The 18,837-nt window shown below is 38.8% G+C and overlaps 1 protein-coding gene across 1 annotated transcript in view; it reads right to left on the bottom strand.

Annotated features, from left to right (window-relative positions):
- Positions 1 to 3,023: 3,023 nt before the first annotated feature.
- LOC124752313 (zinc finger CCHC domain-containing protein 8 homolog) overlaps positions 3,024 to 18,837 on the bottom strand; it is a 53,355-nt gene continuing 37,541 nt past the window's right edge. The window contains exons 6-8 of the mRNA XM_047248995.1: positions 16,978 to 17,155; positions 5,795 to 5,958; positions 3,024 to 4,054 (exon numbers count right to left, since the gene is read on the bottom strand). Coding sequence (XP_047104951.1) covers positions 3,701 to 4,054; positions 5,795 to 5,958; positions 16,978 to 17,155 — 696 coding nt within the window. The 3' untranslated portion in view covers positions 3,024 to 3,700. The remainder of the gene's footprint in view (positions 4,055 to 5,794; positions 5,959 to 16,977; positions 17,156 to 18,837) is intronic.

The following is an 18,837-nucleotide window of genomic DNA, read 5'->3' as shown; positions in this document are numbered from 1 at the left end:
CCACACTCGCAGGCTGCTGCACATATGATGTTGCACGAACAGCTGTCAGACAGGCAGTGTCAGACAGACAGTGCTCCACACGGAAACTGGTGGAATTTTCATATTGCACAAAGTGGGACCATACAGCACGACAACCCCCCCCCCCCCCCCCTCCAAGACAGACCACCACTGGTAGTCCAATTTTAAGTTTAAAGTGCAGTCCACTTATAAGAGCTTTCTCATGAAGAAGTGAGCTTGTGTTGTCATACCTCCAACTTGTTATAATACGATCGCTTCTGGTGCCTCAATTATGCTACTCAAATACCAGTGATCCCTTTTTCTTCAGCGTATGACAACTACAGGTCAGACACACCACATGAAATGCCAAGAATAACTTTCAAATTGATTACTATACATCCCATCAGCCCAAAGCACCTAGTCTTCCATAACCACAGCCACTCTCTGCTACCACAGAAACATGCAGAGAGTTCGGGAAAGGGGGAGTGGAGAGTTGAGTGAGTGTTTACGACTGAGGAAATTCGGGCTGACAAATTTTTTTTGTAAAATTTCTTTTTCCTTATTTCTTAAATTCCTTCTGTTTTCAAATGTGCGTCTGCAGTTGGCTAGATGCAGCATCCATCCAGACACCCAATGTCCCCTCTTTGACCCAGTTGATGGAAGCAACGACCCCCAGCTACTGATACGGTATCGGTAGCAATGATAGGATGCACCCCATCAGCTGCCGAAGGAGCAAGGTGCAGAGAAAGCAGAACTATCTAGCTCTGTAACATACAACTGAATAAGTTACTAGGTCGGAACTGAATAAGTGAGTATGTGATGCGGCAAGGCACAACACCACTGTTTGATGACAAAAAAAAAAGCCAAAGAGCAAAACATTACTTAAGCACGGGCATAAAACTTAATCAGAAAACCTGAACAAGTTCTGACTTCACTATTATTACTGAGCATTGTCTTATGCACTGCCATTAAAGTAAACCGGAACTGCATTAATGAAAACCAGGTCACAGTAAATTTTGAAAACACACACACACACACACACACACACACACACACACACACACACAGAGAGAGAGAGAGAGAGAGAGAGAGAGAGAGAGAGAGAGAGAGAGAGAGAGAGAGAGAGAGAGAGGGAGGGAGGGAGGGAGGGGGGGAGAGAGAGGGAGAGAGGGAGAGAGAGAGAGAGAGAGAGAGAGAGAGAGAGAGAGAGAGAGAGAGGGGGGGGGGGTCACAAATGAGCATTCACTGTCAAACAGTAACACTGCTAACATTTCTCTACATGTCCAGTTAGTAATTCAAAGTAGTATGCAAGACAAGCAAACAGTGGGCACTCTAAGACACACCCAAGCTTACTCAAACTAGTGAACTTACAATTAGTATCTTAATTAGCTTGGCAGCACATATGACTACATCAATAGGTCCTTATAACAAACTATGTCTGTTCTTACAGGCACTCTCCTCCCTAGAATTTATGGGAATTAGGTGACTCGTGTGCGGATGTGGTGCCAACTCCCTCCAGCAACCTACCAAGTCCTCATTGCTGCCATGCCATGATTTGTCACGGCTGTTATCTGTGTCAAAGGTGGACATACTGGCTGTTAGGTAGGTGGTCATAATGTTCTGGCTGATCAGTTATCTGTAAATGTCTTCAACACATCTACCACTGTGTCTTCCAGCAGCAAATTTACTCACACACACACACACACACACACACACACGCACACGTGGCTGCCGATGGATGAAGCTGCCAACTTTTCACGTGATGTTCAATTTGTTTGCATATAAATTAACACGAACAAAATATTTTTCTGTAAACAGTAACAGAATATCTGCACGTAAAATATAAAAATTTCAATAAATCAGCAGTATGTCAGCACAGCCAAAGAACCATGGAAATATAAACTGACGGCTCAGTGAGTGCCTCTCATGCCTACTTGTATTAGTTGTTTTGTCAACAAGGCTGTTGACATAAGAAATTGTAACAATAATTATACTACTATTCTAGTTAATAACCCACTGCAGTACATGAAAGTGACAGCTTGATGAACAAAATCAAGTTGTTTACACAATGTAATCTCTGTTACAACAGGTGTGTTTCTTTCTAGCCCTATTAGTGACATTGCAAGCTAAGTATTAGTTACAAGATACGGCCACAGTAGCATTCATGGTAGTTAACTACACTTGATGATGATGATGATGATGACCTCATACACAATCAGCCAGAACATTATGACCACGTGTACGTGTGTGTGCGTGGCCGTGCGTGTGAGATATTTATTACCAGAGGAGTGGTGTTAACCATAAATCCATATCCAAAATTTAAATATATGGCCCTTTTCTTGCTCTCCATTCAAGATAAACCAGACAATATTCCAAGAGCCATAGTATACACAGACTCTTCTTCTACTTCGATTGTGAAGCACAAGAATAAAGCTAGCTGTGAATGAATGTTGCAACAACATTTCTGAAATCTATTTCCTTCAACGACAAGTTTTAATCCCCCCACAAACACACAAACTATCCATACAAGAAGTATTATCACTAACTCATCACTTGCAGCTTTGTGTTTTAAATAGCAGCTATCTTACAAATGTAAATAATAATGAACGTTCCTAGTACTCAGCAGATAAAAACACAAATAAACAGGCAAATCACAGTATAAATATTTACAATTTAGACATTGTGGTGTTCTCTGTTTTATATTTACCATGCTTAAATTATTAAATATATGGTTTTGAGTCCATGTTAAACTGTAAATCATCTATACATGGTTGGGCATGTCAGCTCAGAGGTAAATAGGCACCTTTTTTAGTCAAGCGCTGTACTACTTAAACCAACCTTCATGCTCAGGAGATCTTTACCTAGATTACCCACTTAAATAATAAAATATTTCTGCTTTGAACTTTATTTCATTTACATTGAATGAGAGATTACTTATTTAAAGAATCGGGTCTCAATTGCAAATTATACCTATGTCCCACAACATAATCAATTATAAAGAGAGAAAAAAATATTATGAGACATGATTATGGTAAATAAACATTTATTGAACAGTTTCACTTTATGTACATAGCTTCTCTTGTTGATATTTTCCCCAAAATATTTCATATTAAAATTGTTACCAAAAATTAATAATTTGATTTATCTTACATAAATAGAAAATAATCTTTTTCTAATTTAAACAATAAAATTAAAAATTAAATCCTCAAACTGGACTAAATGTACAAAAAGGCCATGTGAGATAACAAGTCCAAACATGGAGAATACATTGATGGCCAGTTACTCATAAAACTGAACATAAAGTCTAGAACACAGATGACAGAACTCCCCAAGGCACAGAAATTAACAAATTTAGGAGAAAGGTAGCTGACATCTAGAGAAGTTATGTTCTTTAACAGTCAAATATTATCTATTCCTTAGCATTAATCTCAATTATTATAGTCTCCTCTGTGATCATTGAACATTTCTCAGGCTCCCCTTACACACATTTTTATTTCCTGCTTCTTTTATCTATCTCTTGAAGAAGGAATGTCACAAGAATTTGAATTTTTTTTCTGTGGTCTTCCACATAGCTGTCATTTTGCTGAATAATGCATCTTACATGTACTTTCTTCTTTAATCTTGGACATTAAATTTAAAAATGGTAGCACATATTTTTAGTTATATATTGGTGTAAAAAATTACTATACTCCACCTGTGCCTGTCATGTAGCTGTATCACTCTGTATGCGTGAAACAACTGTCCGTACTTTCTGTATTATATCAGTCATCTTCTCATACTTTCCTGTTGAATCGGGAAGATTTTCAAAATTTATAACATCACAGATGTTGTGAGAGAATTTCTTTGGAGAGGGAAGTCTAGAGTAAGGAGACCTCCCCAATAAAACTGGTGTACCAAGTGCAACAGACTTTATTTTTCCAAGTGTGGGTGTTGCAGCTACCCGAACAGTTTCTCCAGAACTTCCATCCTCCAGCTCTGCCAGAAGCGACTGTTTCTTTGCTTCCAAGTCAGACAATGATGGTGACTGTGGCCTGGGTGATGAAATACTGCTATGGCCCTGCAACGTAATTAATGTATAATACACTTAAATTAAAGGTTTCTTTATCATACAAAAATTAACTGTACACTGTGGACATAATGTGACAAAGCAATGTTACACACAATTCCCAAATGTTATAAAAGTGATTTACAGACCTTATTTATAGAAACATGCATGTGGACCCTGCTATTGACATAACCAGGCAATAAAACAAATTTATATCTACAAAAATCAGTTAGGTTACTTCTTTGTCCAACTTATTCTTCGGAGCACATGAAATAAATAAAGCAATATTTTTCCTCCTCATGTGTTCTTACACATATTTCACCAAAACTGCAAGTTTTCAAAGTCAGGGCATGTTTATTTTAACTAGCATTTTTTTTCTTCTAGTTATAATTTAATATGTTAATTACAGCCAGCTAACATCTAAACAGAATTAATAAATAAAAATCTAAAACTTTTAAAAGATCAAATACCTTCAGTTACAAATTACAAATGTTTAATATTCTGTGGGACGCTATAAGTCACAAAAATAATCTCTCTTCGCCAATCAGATCAGTTAGGAGTAACTACATCAAGAACAGAGAGGTAACTTTTTTATCCATCTGTGAATACAGATTTTTTCTGTCAAATTTGAATAAATCCATGCAGCTATACCATCTGTCTCATTGATACCACGCTCAGGGAAAGAACTTTTGAAGTGACTACCAGAGAAAGGATTAACTCCTCCAAAATACTCGACAATGGGCTCCCACTGGGCTCAGTCCTTGCCCCCGCTTTTCTTCAATCTTTGTATTTCCAACGTATCCACAAGTTCAGCTTTGCAGATGACTCGACTATAGCCACATAACATGAATCATTCAGGCTCTCCATAAATGGAGGAAGATACCGTCTCCAAAATGTGACCATGGAGCCTAAAAGCAAACAACATGACATAGAGGAATATATCCAAATCAAGCCAATGTGGGACCCTTCACAATTTTCCTTGCAGCAACATATGAAGTGACTGAGTATATCTGATGCTTGGGTGTTATTTTGTAACAAAGTTTGGTACATAATATGTACATGTGCTTATGAAATCTCTGCTCATCCACGACGTAGTATGGCTTTACCACTCTCCTTTATGGTTTTCTCCTCTGCCATTCATATCTCAAGAGTTATGTGCACATTCTCTCTTCACACACCAGCCTCCCTAAGCATTTTCTGTGCAGGTCAGTGGTGAGGAACAAAAAGTTTTTCCCCAGAATGAATAACTCACTCACTGAGAATGAGATGTTTTCTAGTGGTCTTCGTCTCTGGGATCATTTATTCACTGAAAGATCACGAATGGTCTATCAACCTTTCAATAAACACTGAAAGCTGCTGAGGAATCTAATTTCTTCATTTCCATTCACTCCAACTGGAAATATAACGAGCGACAATCTCCTCCCTTGCACAACACACCTCAGTTTCAACACATCGCAACAGGACTGAGTGCTTTTATTACACTGCACTTCTCAAAATGTTTCCGCTGAAACGCTGAGCATCTGCCAACAATAAATTAACTACAACCGGGTTGGAATCTTCTCATAATATACTGCACCGCACTGTTATGCTTACGTTTATAGTAGTATAATATAAATTAATCATAATTCTGTACCATGAAAAAGTTAAAAAGGAGGACTGAACATTCCAGCCCACACTTGATACAAAATGTTTATAACCTAGTATGTTTTGAAACACAGATTCTATATGGCATGTATAGTCGTTTACACTTACTGTAGAAACAGGTGAACAGGTTTCCTGGCTACGTGTCTCTCCTCCTTCTGAATCACTCTCTGAAGGAGGAGGTGGTGGTGGTGGGGGCGGGGGTGGAGGAGGTGTATCCTTGGGCAGAGGTGGAATGAATCGGCAACCATCATCTGGCAGCAAGCTCACACATTCTGCAAATGGTTTTAATGACTTATTATTTACATTATAAGACTTAAAAATCAATATAATACTTTGTAGATATTTGATTGTCAAAATTTTATTAACAAAACAAAAAAGTGTATATTGTGTATTTTTATTTCACCTATAACCTTCTGGTTGTGCTTTCAGTTTGTGATTATTATGGCTCAGCAATGCACCCACAGTTGTTTATGAAACACCAGCCACAGGTACCTGATATCACTATAACAGTATTTGTTTATAATTTCTATAAACTGCAACATTTGTTCTCTCTTCATTAGTACTACGAAAAAAAGAAAGAACCTTTGATGTTTAACGATAAGTTTATTAGAAACTAAGCACAAGATTCTACTTAACACAACTGGACAGGATATTAGCCATGGCTATTTTGAAGGATCAGTCATCATCAATTTACGTAAAACCATGAAAACTTGAATTTGAGTGGAAAGGGGAGGGGAATTTGTGCTCCACTTTTAGTGTCTCAATCACTGTGTTAACTGTGATTGCTTGTATGCTACATCCAATTTTTTTTAGTTCAGGGAATAACTAAACTTGCTATGTCTGATTGTAGCACAAACTTTACACTACTTGCTTTTAGTGCATCACTTGTTTTCATTTCTGCATGTTCCCACCAGGTGGCTGCATCTGCTCAAAAACACCTATTTATCACAGTATCTACATTTCTTCAAGAAATAAAAGTAATTTTGTTTGTTTTTAGTAATTTTGGACCGGACTGTGTTCAGAACATACTGTAGTATGCTAATATACGCTACACTAACGGATAAGTGATTGTTTCATCAACAACATCTGGCATGACATAATTTTCACATTTCAGTTTTTTTCTAACATAAATAGTGTTCACTTTAATTATGACCTAAAATTTTGGTAAATCACATCACTTTTCAAAAATAGTATTTTAATATTATTTGTTGGTTAGCTCAGTAAGACTATGGTGATTTAAAACACACACACACACACACACACACACACACACACACACACGCGCGCTTGTGTATGGCTACTATTTAGTCAGCAAAAATAATTCATCCAAAAGCTATCAATTTCTCAGCCTTGTTTAAGTGTCTACATTGACTCAATGAATCTGCTACTTGGATCAGTTACCTTTACTCCTAAATAATTTTACCAAGACCTTTCATTTCAGTATTAGTAATTTACTTGTCTGTCAGTTATAACTAACACACAGTTCTCTAATGTTTGTTCATACCTGGGACAAATAAGCTTAACAACAAACAATAATTATGTACAGCTTCTGTAGTCTTTTCAGACCTTTCAATTTTCTCTATCAATTACATCTTATGCAATGACAGAAAAGATCCGCATGTTATGAGAACTAATAGAATAATACAAATGCATGGATCCACTAGACGGTACTTACACACATTTCATTAATGCCAAGAAAGTGCTTACTGGTGCAATTTTCTCTGCCTGGTGGGTCAACAGTCCTCAACCAGGGAAAGATTTTAAGGACAAACAGCTATTGCAGTCAAAGTATTTTTAAGACAGACAGTCACAACATCTTTGTCCTTATACTTTTGTGGGTACTGAAATTTACACTAGCAATAATCACCTTTTGCTCATCTGCCACTTTAAACCCAATTTCTGGCTCAGATGGATGAAATATTTAAATCTTTGTCAGTTGTATATTTTAGCCTGGGCATTTATCTGTCCTCCATATGGAGCACTAGGCATGGCTGTCATTTCTCTCACTGGTAACACTACATGAATGATGCTAAGCTTACCCCCACTGTTCCATATCACCCACTGTGGCACTGTAAATGCTTAACCCCATCTGCAAGCAGCAAAGAAAAAGTACTGGGATAAACAAATAAGTGTGATAAGTGCAAAGATTTGGAATCAATAACCAAGTATAATTAACTGTTTAATATGGTACACATATTGCAGAAAAATCCATTTGTCCCTGCAACAAAAGTGTCCAAGTAATAATGTGCAGGCATTAACACTACAAGAACAACATAAAAAAACCTGGACACAAATGGAAGATATACAAAATCAGATTACTGAGACCAGCTTTTATGCAGCAAATTACATATTGTCTATCCATGTAATGTCTGTTACAAATGTGGAAATTGTTTCAGTAACAACCACGCAGTTATGGTGCAGTTTAAGGCTGTGAATGGCAAGAGAGATTCATTTCTTCAATATTATGGCTCTCCAAGCATTTCCACAACCTCTGTGTACATGGCCATTACTGTCAATAAAAGTGAACTGCAGTCCATGTGTCCGTGCACTTCTGTTGACAACTGATGGCAACATTCTGCACATTGGGGACATAACAGTTGCATTCTGCTGGACTTTTAGCTGATTTATAGTCTCTGCAGAATCTCTGTTGTAAATGCTACAGCTATGTGCATGTCAAAATATTATATGTCATTTCTCTGAACATAAGTTACTGTGTTGGTAAGAATGTCATCAGGCCTTGTACTAGATACAGACTCAACAACTGAATGAACACAAACAAAATGCACTACATCTCCCAAGTTGTGCAGGCACTGGGCTTTGGAAATTGTTAACAGTGTACCACAAATATCTCAGTTCAGGGAAAATCACTGCTATCAGTGTACAGTGCCGTGGGCAATAATGTATTGAGGAGAGGGGTGGCCATAGACTATTGCAGACTGCAACTGAAGCAACAGTCGCACTCTGATTGAAATCAACAAAGTGGGCTATGAGAGGGAAGAGGGATTAGCATTCAACATCCTGACGATATCAAGGTCGTTAGACAGCATGAGCTCAGCAAAGTTCAAAGATGGGGAAGGAAATTGGCTGTTCAAGGATGAGGAGTACCCTTGCAAAGGATCCATCCTGGCATTTGCTTAGAGCAATTTAGGGAAACCACAGAAAACCTAAATTACAATGGCCAATCCCCCTGAAGGCAGGCTACAAGAGTCCTGGCCTTAAAACTTGAGAATGTCTTTGTGTATGCAGACAATTCACACAACGCCAATGTCTCAAATCCCAAAACTGTGTTATCAACACCACAACACATATGCAGTCATATGCAAGAACAGAAGCAGGAAGTGTAAGCACAACCAAGTTTGCAGTAACTGTCAGTGATAATCCACAACACTCTCACGGATAACAAATCTAAATAAAGGTGTCACAACAAACTAGCAAGTATTTTATAAAGAGTTAGCATAAATTTTAATTTGATGTCTCTGTTACCTTTATACTTCTAATAGGGAATGAAACGCCAACATAATTTCAATCTATGCTGTGGTGCCAGTTACTGAATCATGTACATTAAACATATTTCATTAAAAATATTCATTAATTTGATGTTTAACTAACTGAGGAATGTTCATAAATCCTGTGCATGTGCACATTTCATACAAGAAATATAATAAGTCAGTTATTTTTGGTTAAACAACACACAGTAACAACATAATATTAATTTTTCATGGAACAGGTAAACTTCAATAATCTGTTCAGGCAAAATAAATACCATTACAATGAACAAGTGTGGAGGAAGCAGCTGCAGAGAAAGAAGAAATGGTTGACAATGTGACGACTGTCAACATTTATTTTATGTAAGATGCAGTGAAGTAACCCACCAGGAAGGATATACGACATGCCTTTGGTGCTATAGCAGTTGTGCCTATCATACATAATTATGGAGAAGGAGCAACTGATCTTTAGCATTATCTAGCAATAGCACAAGCAGAATCAGATCAGCTGTGAGCTAAAGTTGGCAGCAATAAGATTAGAAAGTGGGTAGATGATTGGACTGTGCACAAATCTGCCATATCAGGCGAAAGGTTTCAGAGATGCTAGCTTTAGATTCTGGAATCTGAGAAGACAGAAAAATGTACAAGTTAAGGTAAATAGTAATCAGAGTGTCAACAAGACAAATGAGGTTCTGCTGCTAAGGGAGTAGTTATAGGAGCAAAAAAAAGTACAGAACTCCCGAGGCACCGAATACTAAGTAATATTTTTTTAGCAAAGTGTAGGGTTCAACTATGTCACCGATGATTTAGCTTCTCAGAGAAAAGATCCTCCCAAATAAGACCATGTAGTAATATTCCGAGAAAGGGGGAGTTGGGGGGGGGGTGGGTGGGGGGATTATTATTGAAAACATTGGAGAACATTGTGAACACCAACGTTTGCTGACAATACAGGGACACCAATAAAGGGAGCAAATTATCTATGCCAAATGCGATCACAAGAGTAATGGAATAGGATTACAACTGATCCAAGCAAAAACCTTTATTCCCTATCCGACAAAAACTCATGTTAAGCAATTCTGAACAAATTAAAAAAACTTTAAGGTGCCAAAAAGTGGAGATCAACAGCACAAACTAAATGAAAACACTTATGTGTGACATCTCTTGGCAGAAAGATAGATAAGAAACTGAGGAGGCCCCTGGCATATGGGCGAGTTAACCAGAAATCTTAGTTCTGCTTGGTGTGCACCTAAGAATTGGTTTCTCACTATGTTGACCTTTGGGCAGAACTGCAGGTATTACTTTGCATACTTTCACACAATACAGTCCTATGGCATCTTGTGGGGACAATGTAGCTACGGTCAAAAAAGTATGTATTCTACAGAAGCATTACGTAAGAATATTGCATAAATGTGGCAATCTAACATCTTGTAAAAGGCCCTTCAAGGACCTATGGCTTCTGGCAGTCATCTGCCAATACTTTTACTCCCTATTTTTTTTTGTGAGTGGCTTTAGGATGAATGTGAAATTCGCGACTACAATTCAATGTAGACTTTGGCAGCAATGTCAAAGGTTTAGAATGGCGTTTTATATTCTGGTGTGGAAGCATATAACAGGTTGCTGGTAGACATTAGGCAGGAAATTGGAAATGTCCAGATATTACACAACAAAGTGAAGGAGTATCTATTTAGCCACTACTACAAATTACTAAGATCTGATGAGCCCAGGATGTACAAACAGAATTAATTTTTACAGTACACAGACAACCGATATTGTTCTTTCTTTGAAATCAATAATACTACACAAATGCTTAGTATATAAAACTGTGTGTGTGTGTGTGTGTGTGTGTGTGTGTGTGTGTGTAATAAAGCAGTACATCAATTAAAAAAAAAAATTGTACACTTTGGGGGTTTATAACCTCCTAGAGGCATAGTTTCCCAGGTGCGAGAGGGATTGTGTGCAGGTGGAAAAGTAAGAGGGGGGGGGTGGGGGGGGGAGTTGGATGTAATGAGGGAGAGGAGGATGTGGACAGAGAAGGAGGAAGGAGGAAGATATGTTCCAAGAGAGTACGAGAGTGCAGAAGAGATTGACAGAGAATGGGAGGAGAAGATGGGAAGACAAGAGCATGTGGAGGAGGAGATGGAAAAGATAGAAGTGGGAGGATGAGGTGGCAGAAATGGTGTCGGGAAGAGGTGGACAGAAATGTGATCAGGGAGAGGGGGACACAGAGAGGGGCAGGAGGAGGTGTGTACCAGTATGTTTTGAACAAGTACTACAGGCACGGGGAAATGGCTAGCACATGCGCACGTGTGTGTGTGTGTGTGTGTGTGTGTGTGTGTGTGTGTGTGTGTGTGTAAAGCACAATGTCACCATGTTTTATATGTACATCCAGCATCTCCTCCAAACACCCTGGATCGATTTCAATCGTATCTGAAAAAACCAACAACCCCTGCATGACATGGTATTTTGTGTTGAGTAGTATCAGCCAACTTTATCGACCTGTTTTGCAGGGGTTACATGCGTGGATGGGCATGGCTGGGGAGAAGGTTGAGACGGATAGAAGGGTGGATGAAAAGAGAGGGGAATGGCAGGAGAGGATGGATAGGGAGAGGGAGGCATGAGGAGAAGATGGCTACACAGAGGGGGGCATGAGAGAAGATGGCTACAGAGAGGCAGGCAGAAGAAAATTGCTAAGGACAGGGGAGGCACGAGGAGATGGACAGGGACAAGAGGGGGGGGGGGGGGGGGGGACAGACATACAGAGATGGAAGGATGAGGTGAACAGAGAGAGCGGGGGAGAAGAGTTGGACATAGCAAGGGGGAGGAGGGATTCTCTGGTGTTTCAGCAGATATTCACAGTTTCATACTTGCAAAGCATAGTTAGAGTCAGCTCAAACAAATACTACTCATCAGGTCCTTTTATGTGACACCAGCAATGACGGAAAAAGTCAGTCAGTTTCCCATTACAAAGAAAATTTTTTTAAAATCTAAATTTTACATGCTAACAGGGACAGTAAACCACTAAGAATAACCAGTACTGCCATTTGCGAAAGCATAGCCATGGCACCACTTCTCTGCAACTGCTAGAGTATTTATTATTATTGTGTTTTACTGTCCCTGTTGGTACATATCAATAACAAGAATATTGCACTAGACTAATTTGAGACTGCCCTGTCTAATGCGCACATAAAATTCTGATTTAAAGATCATTTAGTTTTTAACGGAAAACAAACAATGCTTTCTGTCAAAACTGGGTGTCACATGAGACACATAATGAGAAGTATGTGGATGGGCTGACTACAACAAAAAATTGCAAGAACTAAATTGTAAATATCTGCTGAAACACCAGATAAAATTCCCCCGGTGACTCATAAGAGAGACACTCAATATATTAAGCAGTGTGTGTGTGTGTGTGTGTGTGTGTGTGTGTGTGTGTGTGTGTGTGCGCCAAGCACCTCCTTTCATATCCCTTAACTATTGGACCAAATTTATACATATACAGCAAACTCCACAAGTATCAGCATTTTTGGGGTTAGAACTTCCTAGCTTCCAGAGGAATGGATATACATGTGAAAAAGGGTTTCCTCTCCAACATCTAGGCTGCCGACACAAATGCCATATCATGGGGGCAATATTGGCATGTGATGTAGGGGGCTACAGGAGAAGATAGTCACAGCTGAGTAGAACACAGAGGAGGAGGGAATGGACACAGAGGGTTGACAGAGAGAGGGGTTTGGTGGAGATGGATGGAGAGAGGGGTGAAGAGATGATCAGAGAGAGAATGGAAGTGGCAGTGGACAGAGAAATGGGAGAACTCAGCATGCAGTACAGTAGAAGAGGAATGGACAGCTCTGAAAAGGGCAATCACAGAAGCTGGAAAGAAAACCATACACACAAAGACAGTAAGTGCGAAGAAACCATAGGTAACAGAAGAAATACTTCAGTTGATCAATGAAAGAAGGAAGTACAAAATTTTCAGGGAAATTCAGAAATACAAGTCGCTAAGGAAAAAAATAAATAGAAAGTGCAGGGAAATGGCTGCATGAAAAATGTGAAGAAATCGAAAAAGAAATGATTGTCAGAAGGACTGACTCAGCATACAGGACAATCAAAAAAACCTTCAGTGACAATAAAAGCAACGGTGGTAGCATAAAGAGTGCAACAGGAATTCCACTGTTAAATGCAGAGGAGAGGACAGATAGGTGGAAAGAATACATTGAAGGCCTCTATGAGGGGGAAGATCAGTCTGATGTGATAAAAGGACAAACAAGAGTCGATTTAGAAGAGTTAGGGGATCCAGTATTAAAATCAAAATTTGAGAGAGCTTTGGAGGACTTAAGATCAAATAAGGCAAAAGGGATAAATAACATTCCATCAGAATTTCTAAAATAATTGGGGGAAGTGGCAACAAAACAACTCTTCATGTTGGTGTGTGGAATGTATGAGTCTGGCGACATACCATCTGACTTTCGGAAAAATATCATCCACACAATTCCGAAGAATGCAAGAGCTGACAAGTGCAAGAATTATCGCACATTATCGCACAATCAGCTTAACAGCTCATGCATCCCAGTTGCTAACAAGGATAATATACAGAAGAATAGAAAAGAAAATTAGGATGTGCTAAATGACGATCAGCTAGGCTTTAGAAAAGGTAAAGGCATTCGAGAGGCAATTCTTATGTTGCAGTTGATAATGCAAGCAAGACTAAAGAAAAATCTAGACACATTCATTGGATTTGTCAACCTGAAAAAAGGGTTCTACAATGTAAAATGGTGCAAGACATTTGAAATTCTGATAAAAGTAGGGGTAAGCTACAGGGAGAGTCGGGTGATATACAATATGTACAAGAGCCAAAAGAGAATAGTAAGAGTGATGACCAAGAACGAAGCACTCAGATTAAAAAGGGTGGAAGATAGGGATGTAGTCTTTCCCCCCTACTGTTCAATCTGTACATCAAAGAAGCAATGACAAAAAGAAAAGAAAGGTTCAGGAGTGGAATTATAATTCAAGGTGAAAGGATATCAAAGATACGATTTGCTAATGACGTTCCTATCCTGAGCAAAAGTGAAGAAGAATTACATGATATGCTGAATGGAATGCACAGTCTAATGAGTACAGAATATTGACTGAGAGTAAATTGAAGAAAGACGAAAGTAATGAGAAGTAGCAGAAATGAGAACAGTGAGAAACTTAACATCAGGATTGATGGTCATGAAGTAGATGAAGTTAATGGATGCAGTAAAATAACCAATGATGGACGGAGCAAGGAGGAGATCAAAAGTAGACTAGCAATGGCAAAAAGGGTATTCCTGGCCAAGAAAAGTCTACTAGTATCAAACATAGGCCTTAAATTGAAGAAGAAATTTCTGATAATGTACGTTTGGAGTACATCATTGTATGGTAGAGAAACAAGGACTGTGCGATAACCGGGAAAGAAGAGAATCAAAGCATTTAGGATGTGGTGCTAAATGTGAATGTTGAAAATTACATCAACTGAGAAGGTAAGGAATGAGGAGGTTCTGCGCAGAATCAGAGAGGAAAGGAATATGTGGAAAATACTGACAAGGAGAAGGGACAGCATGATATGACATCTGTTAAGACATGAGAGAATGACTTCCATGGTACTAGAGGGAGCTGTAGAGGGCAAAATCTGTAGAGAAAGATAAAGATTGGAACACATCCAGCAAATAACTGAGGACATAGGTAGCAACTGCTACTCTAAGACAAGGAGGTTGGCACAGGAGAGGAATTTGTGGTGGGCTGTATCAAACCAGTCAGATGACTAATGACCCCTCCCCCAAAAAATAAAAATAAAAGTAGCCTGCAGTGGCTGCTTCTTTTTGTTTAATTTATAACATAATGTGTGAATGAATGAGTTAGCAACACCACCCAGTGAATCAACAGAGTAACCAACTCTGCTACAGTTGTGTGCTAATTATGAGGCAGGATCACGAGCTGTTCTGTGCAGAAACGGATGGAGAATACTTGGCGGGGCACTAATGTGCTTTTTGCCATTAATGGACATGGCACACTTGAGCTGTTCTCCCTCCTCGCAACTGGCAACACTGGGGTAGGAACTATGTAGTAACAGTGTACGTGATTTTGATGCTTAAAAGATTATACACTCAGTGTTTCCTTGATGTCACCCGTAATAAACACTACAACGGTTGAATAGTCACACAATACCTACGCTACAATGAAAATCAACATTAAATGTTCTCTGTAATCACTCAGTAAGGCGTATTTTGCATACTAATCTAAAATTTCATCCCTACAAAATGGCCATTGTGCAAAAATTAAACCCAAGAGATTATGAACAGCGTCTAAATTTTGCCCGAGAAATGGAGGCCATATTTGAGCAAAATGACAACATTATTTTGCTTATGAGTGATGAAGCTCATTTCCATATGATTGGAATGGTAAATCAGCAGAACTGTCGTTATTGGGCCAGTGAAAACCCAAAACTACTGCATGAGAAACCATTACATAGTCCCAAGGTGACTGTTTGGTTGCTGTGACAGGTACAGATGTTATTGGTCCATACTTTTTCCAAGATGAGAACAGGAACACTGTAACCATAATCTCTGAACGATATAGAGAGATGATCACTGAATTCTTCCTACCTAAATTAAGAAGAAAACATATTCCTATCCGGCGAGTGTGGTTTCAGCAGAATGGAGCTATATCTCACACGGCAAGATTGACTATGGAAGCAATTAAGACTGTTTTTCGTGGTAGAGTTATTTCTCAGTTCGGGGACATTCATTGACCGCCTCATTCCCCTGATCTATCCATGTGTGACTACTTTTTGCGGGGTTGCCTCAAATCATGTGTGTACCTGCATAAACTATGTACACTTGAAGAACTAAAGGAAGCTGTTCGTGTGAAAATCGTCCACATAGACAGAGGCATGTTGCAGAGAGTTGACGCCAACTTCCGAGAGCGCCTTGAGAAGTGCATTGCTGAAAATGGCCGTCACCTAGGAGATGTTGTTTTCAAGCATTAATTTTGTTAAATGGCAACATTATTTGAGTGTTATTCTGTAATTAAAAATGTTTTTAAAGCACTCCTAACGACGTATTGCTGATTTGAATATAGTTCATCCTGTATGCCTCACGCTGTACTAGATAAAAAGGGTGCCTTTACTCACTATTGTTCTCTTAACAAATTTGTTTGCCGCTCTGGTACCGCGCACCACGGAATTTGAATCCCCGCCAGACATCATGGACACTGAAGACCCCTCAGAGGTCTCTGCACCATTATGCTGTAAGCTGTGGCAGCGCGCGCCTCCTGGCCCGCATTTAGGGTGAGGGCACCACAGTGGAACTCTTGGTTGCAGCGGCCAATAGCGGCGTCCCCGATAAGAGTACTTAAGCGCTTGCGTCTCGCTCAGTCGGCCAGTCTAACCTTGTGTACATCTCAGGACATATCGCCTCGCCTTAGACAGTGTATTTACTTTCGTGTTTTGTTTACGAGTGTACGTGGTTGTCTAGTTAGGTTTTCTTGACTCTGTTGTTTCGTTCTTGTTGTTGTAATAAGGTCCTTCATTGGTTGTGTCCGTTCTCTCCCATTGTGTTGTTGTTTGGGGGGCCGCTCTGCGGGTCCCGCCGTGTTTTCCGTCACTTCAACCCCGCGACTGTTCCAGTCGCCGTTACAACAGCCACTTCTAACAAGTGGCAAGTATTTTCCATCAAAATAAATAATTATGCCATACTGTAAAAATCTACATTCACGTGACATTTAACAAGAAATAACTGCAAAACAACATCAATAAGAGAAAAGTACTAAACAGGGTGATTATATTACGTGAAACTTCTTCCACTTCCATGTCTGCTGGAGTTACAGTAACTTCCTTTGGCTCTGTTGCCACAGGTGTGATTTTCAGCTTTCTCTTTTTGTACGCAGGACTTGCCTGCAACTGTGACAGCATAGCTTCCTTACTTTGATGGAATGCCATCGGTGGAGAATTATAATGCTCGAACTCCTGCATGAAGAAAGATGCTATATGAACTAGCAATTAATGTACATATTAATGGAACTACAATTTTACGTATAAAGTTACTTGACAGTTATCATTGCCATTAGAATTAACAGCACATGCAAACATTGCAATACAGTAAATAGACCAAGAATAAATTAGCATTATCAGCAGGCGCCCACACTTTATACACTAAATCATAAGCAATGAGTTAAGGAGTCTGTAAGAATGGCAGACAAAAGCTGAGAAAATAAATATATGACTAAACCTTCTCCCTCAGCCACAAGTATACACATGTTTATTCTCAGTGGAACAAAGTACTTTCAAAACTGCATTAAGTTACTCATAAAAAAATTCATTACAATAAGAAGTTTCCCTACATTCATTTGAGAAAATAAATTCTAATAGTGTTTGCAGACATGCTAATTTTCTGAATGATAGCAACTGGCCACACTGACTGAATGGTTGGATTAAAGGATCCTTTTATTTTGTATTCATCAGCACTGAATAATTTCGGCTTTGTTGAACGGTGTTTTGGTAACCACCCTTCTGTATGTGCAATATTGAGCCCCTCTGTTAAAAATAATTTCTCATAGATCTCGCTAACAAAAAAACTGTGCCGAGTACTTAGAAGAAAGCACAATTCACATCCGTCTACAAGAAGGGTAGCAGATGTGATACACAAACTAGTGTTCAATATCCTTGACATCTATTTGTTATGGAATCTTAGAACATACTCTGAGCTCAAAAGTAATGAGTTATCTCCATATCTATGATCTGCTCCTCAAGATCCAAATTTTTGGTAAAATAAAGTCTCATGACATATTTATTTTTAAGCTGAATGCTGCAGTTTCGCAATAACAGTGTTCCTGCTCAAGATGATAGACTGTACAAAGTAAGTTCAGTTGTTTCTTACCCGAGAGGGAAGTTCAGAACAGCACTCACTCCACCCAAAAAGTTGGTATTGAAGGAAATCTTCAATTGTTTGAGGGTGCCTGACTCAAAAATTACACTCCATCTAAAAGATGTTGTTCTGGTATAAAAATATTTGTTCTGTGACTCTGTGAAATGGGATTTACACTTGACTTCTTAGTTTATACTGGAGAAAAGTGTGATATAGTAGTCAGTGAACACTATTTGGGAATTAGTGGCAATATTAATTGTATGTTGGATTACAATGAGTCTATGGGTGCAGTCGACAAATAAGACTTGCTACTTGACTCAACAGAATGTATTGTGAAACAACGAAATGGTACAAAAAGCTCTTTTTCCATACCTTAAAAATGTGCATACTGAATTAACATGTTATTGACAAGGTTCATACCTGAATGAATACTTCAATCACTGAATTACATCTCACAAGGGAAGGTACCCAGTGGTGGGATCGAGTTTTTAAATAATCTATACCGTGGTATAGGTTAAGGTTCCAGGTATCATACCCTACACTACAGATGCTCTACAGTTTTAAAAAAGCAAACTTTAACAGACTGGTTGGACAGCATAACATTTAAGGTCCAGGCTTCACATGCAAAGATCGTGGGTTCAAAGTTCGTTAGGCGGTTTGAAAATTTTTATTTTTAATCTTTTACTGAAATGCTGCTAGTCATTGCTTTTATTTAATTACTTGGGTTAAATGTAAAATCTCTATTTCTATTGCTTTGTCACATCATTTTAGTCATCATATTAAT

Source organism: Schistocerca piceifrons, chromosome 1 (assembly GCF_021461385.2).
Source record: "Schistocerca piceifrons isolate TAMUIC-IGC-003096 chromosome 1, iqSchPice1.1, whole genome shotgun sequence".
NCBI lineage: Eukaryota > Metazoa > Arthropoda > Insecta > Orthoptera > Acrididae > Schistocerca > Schistocerca piceifrons.
This window is presented reverse-complemented; position numbering and strand designations above follow the sequence as displayed.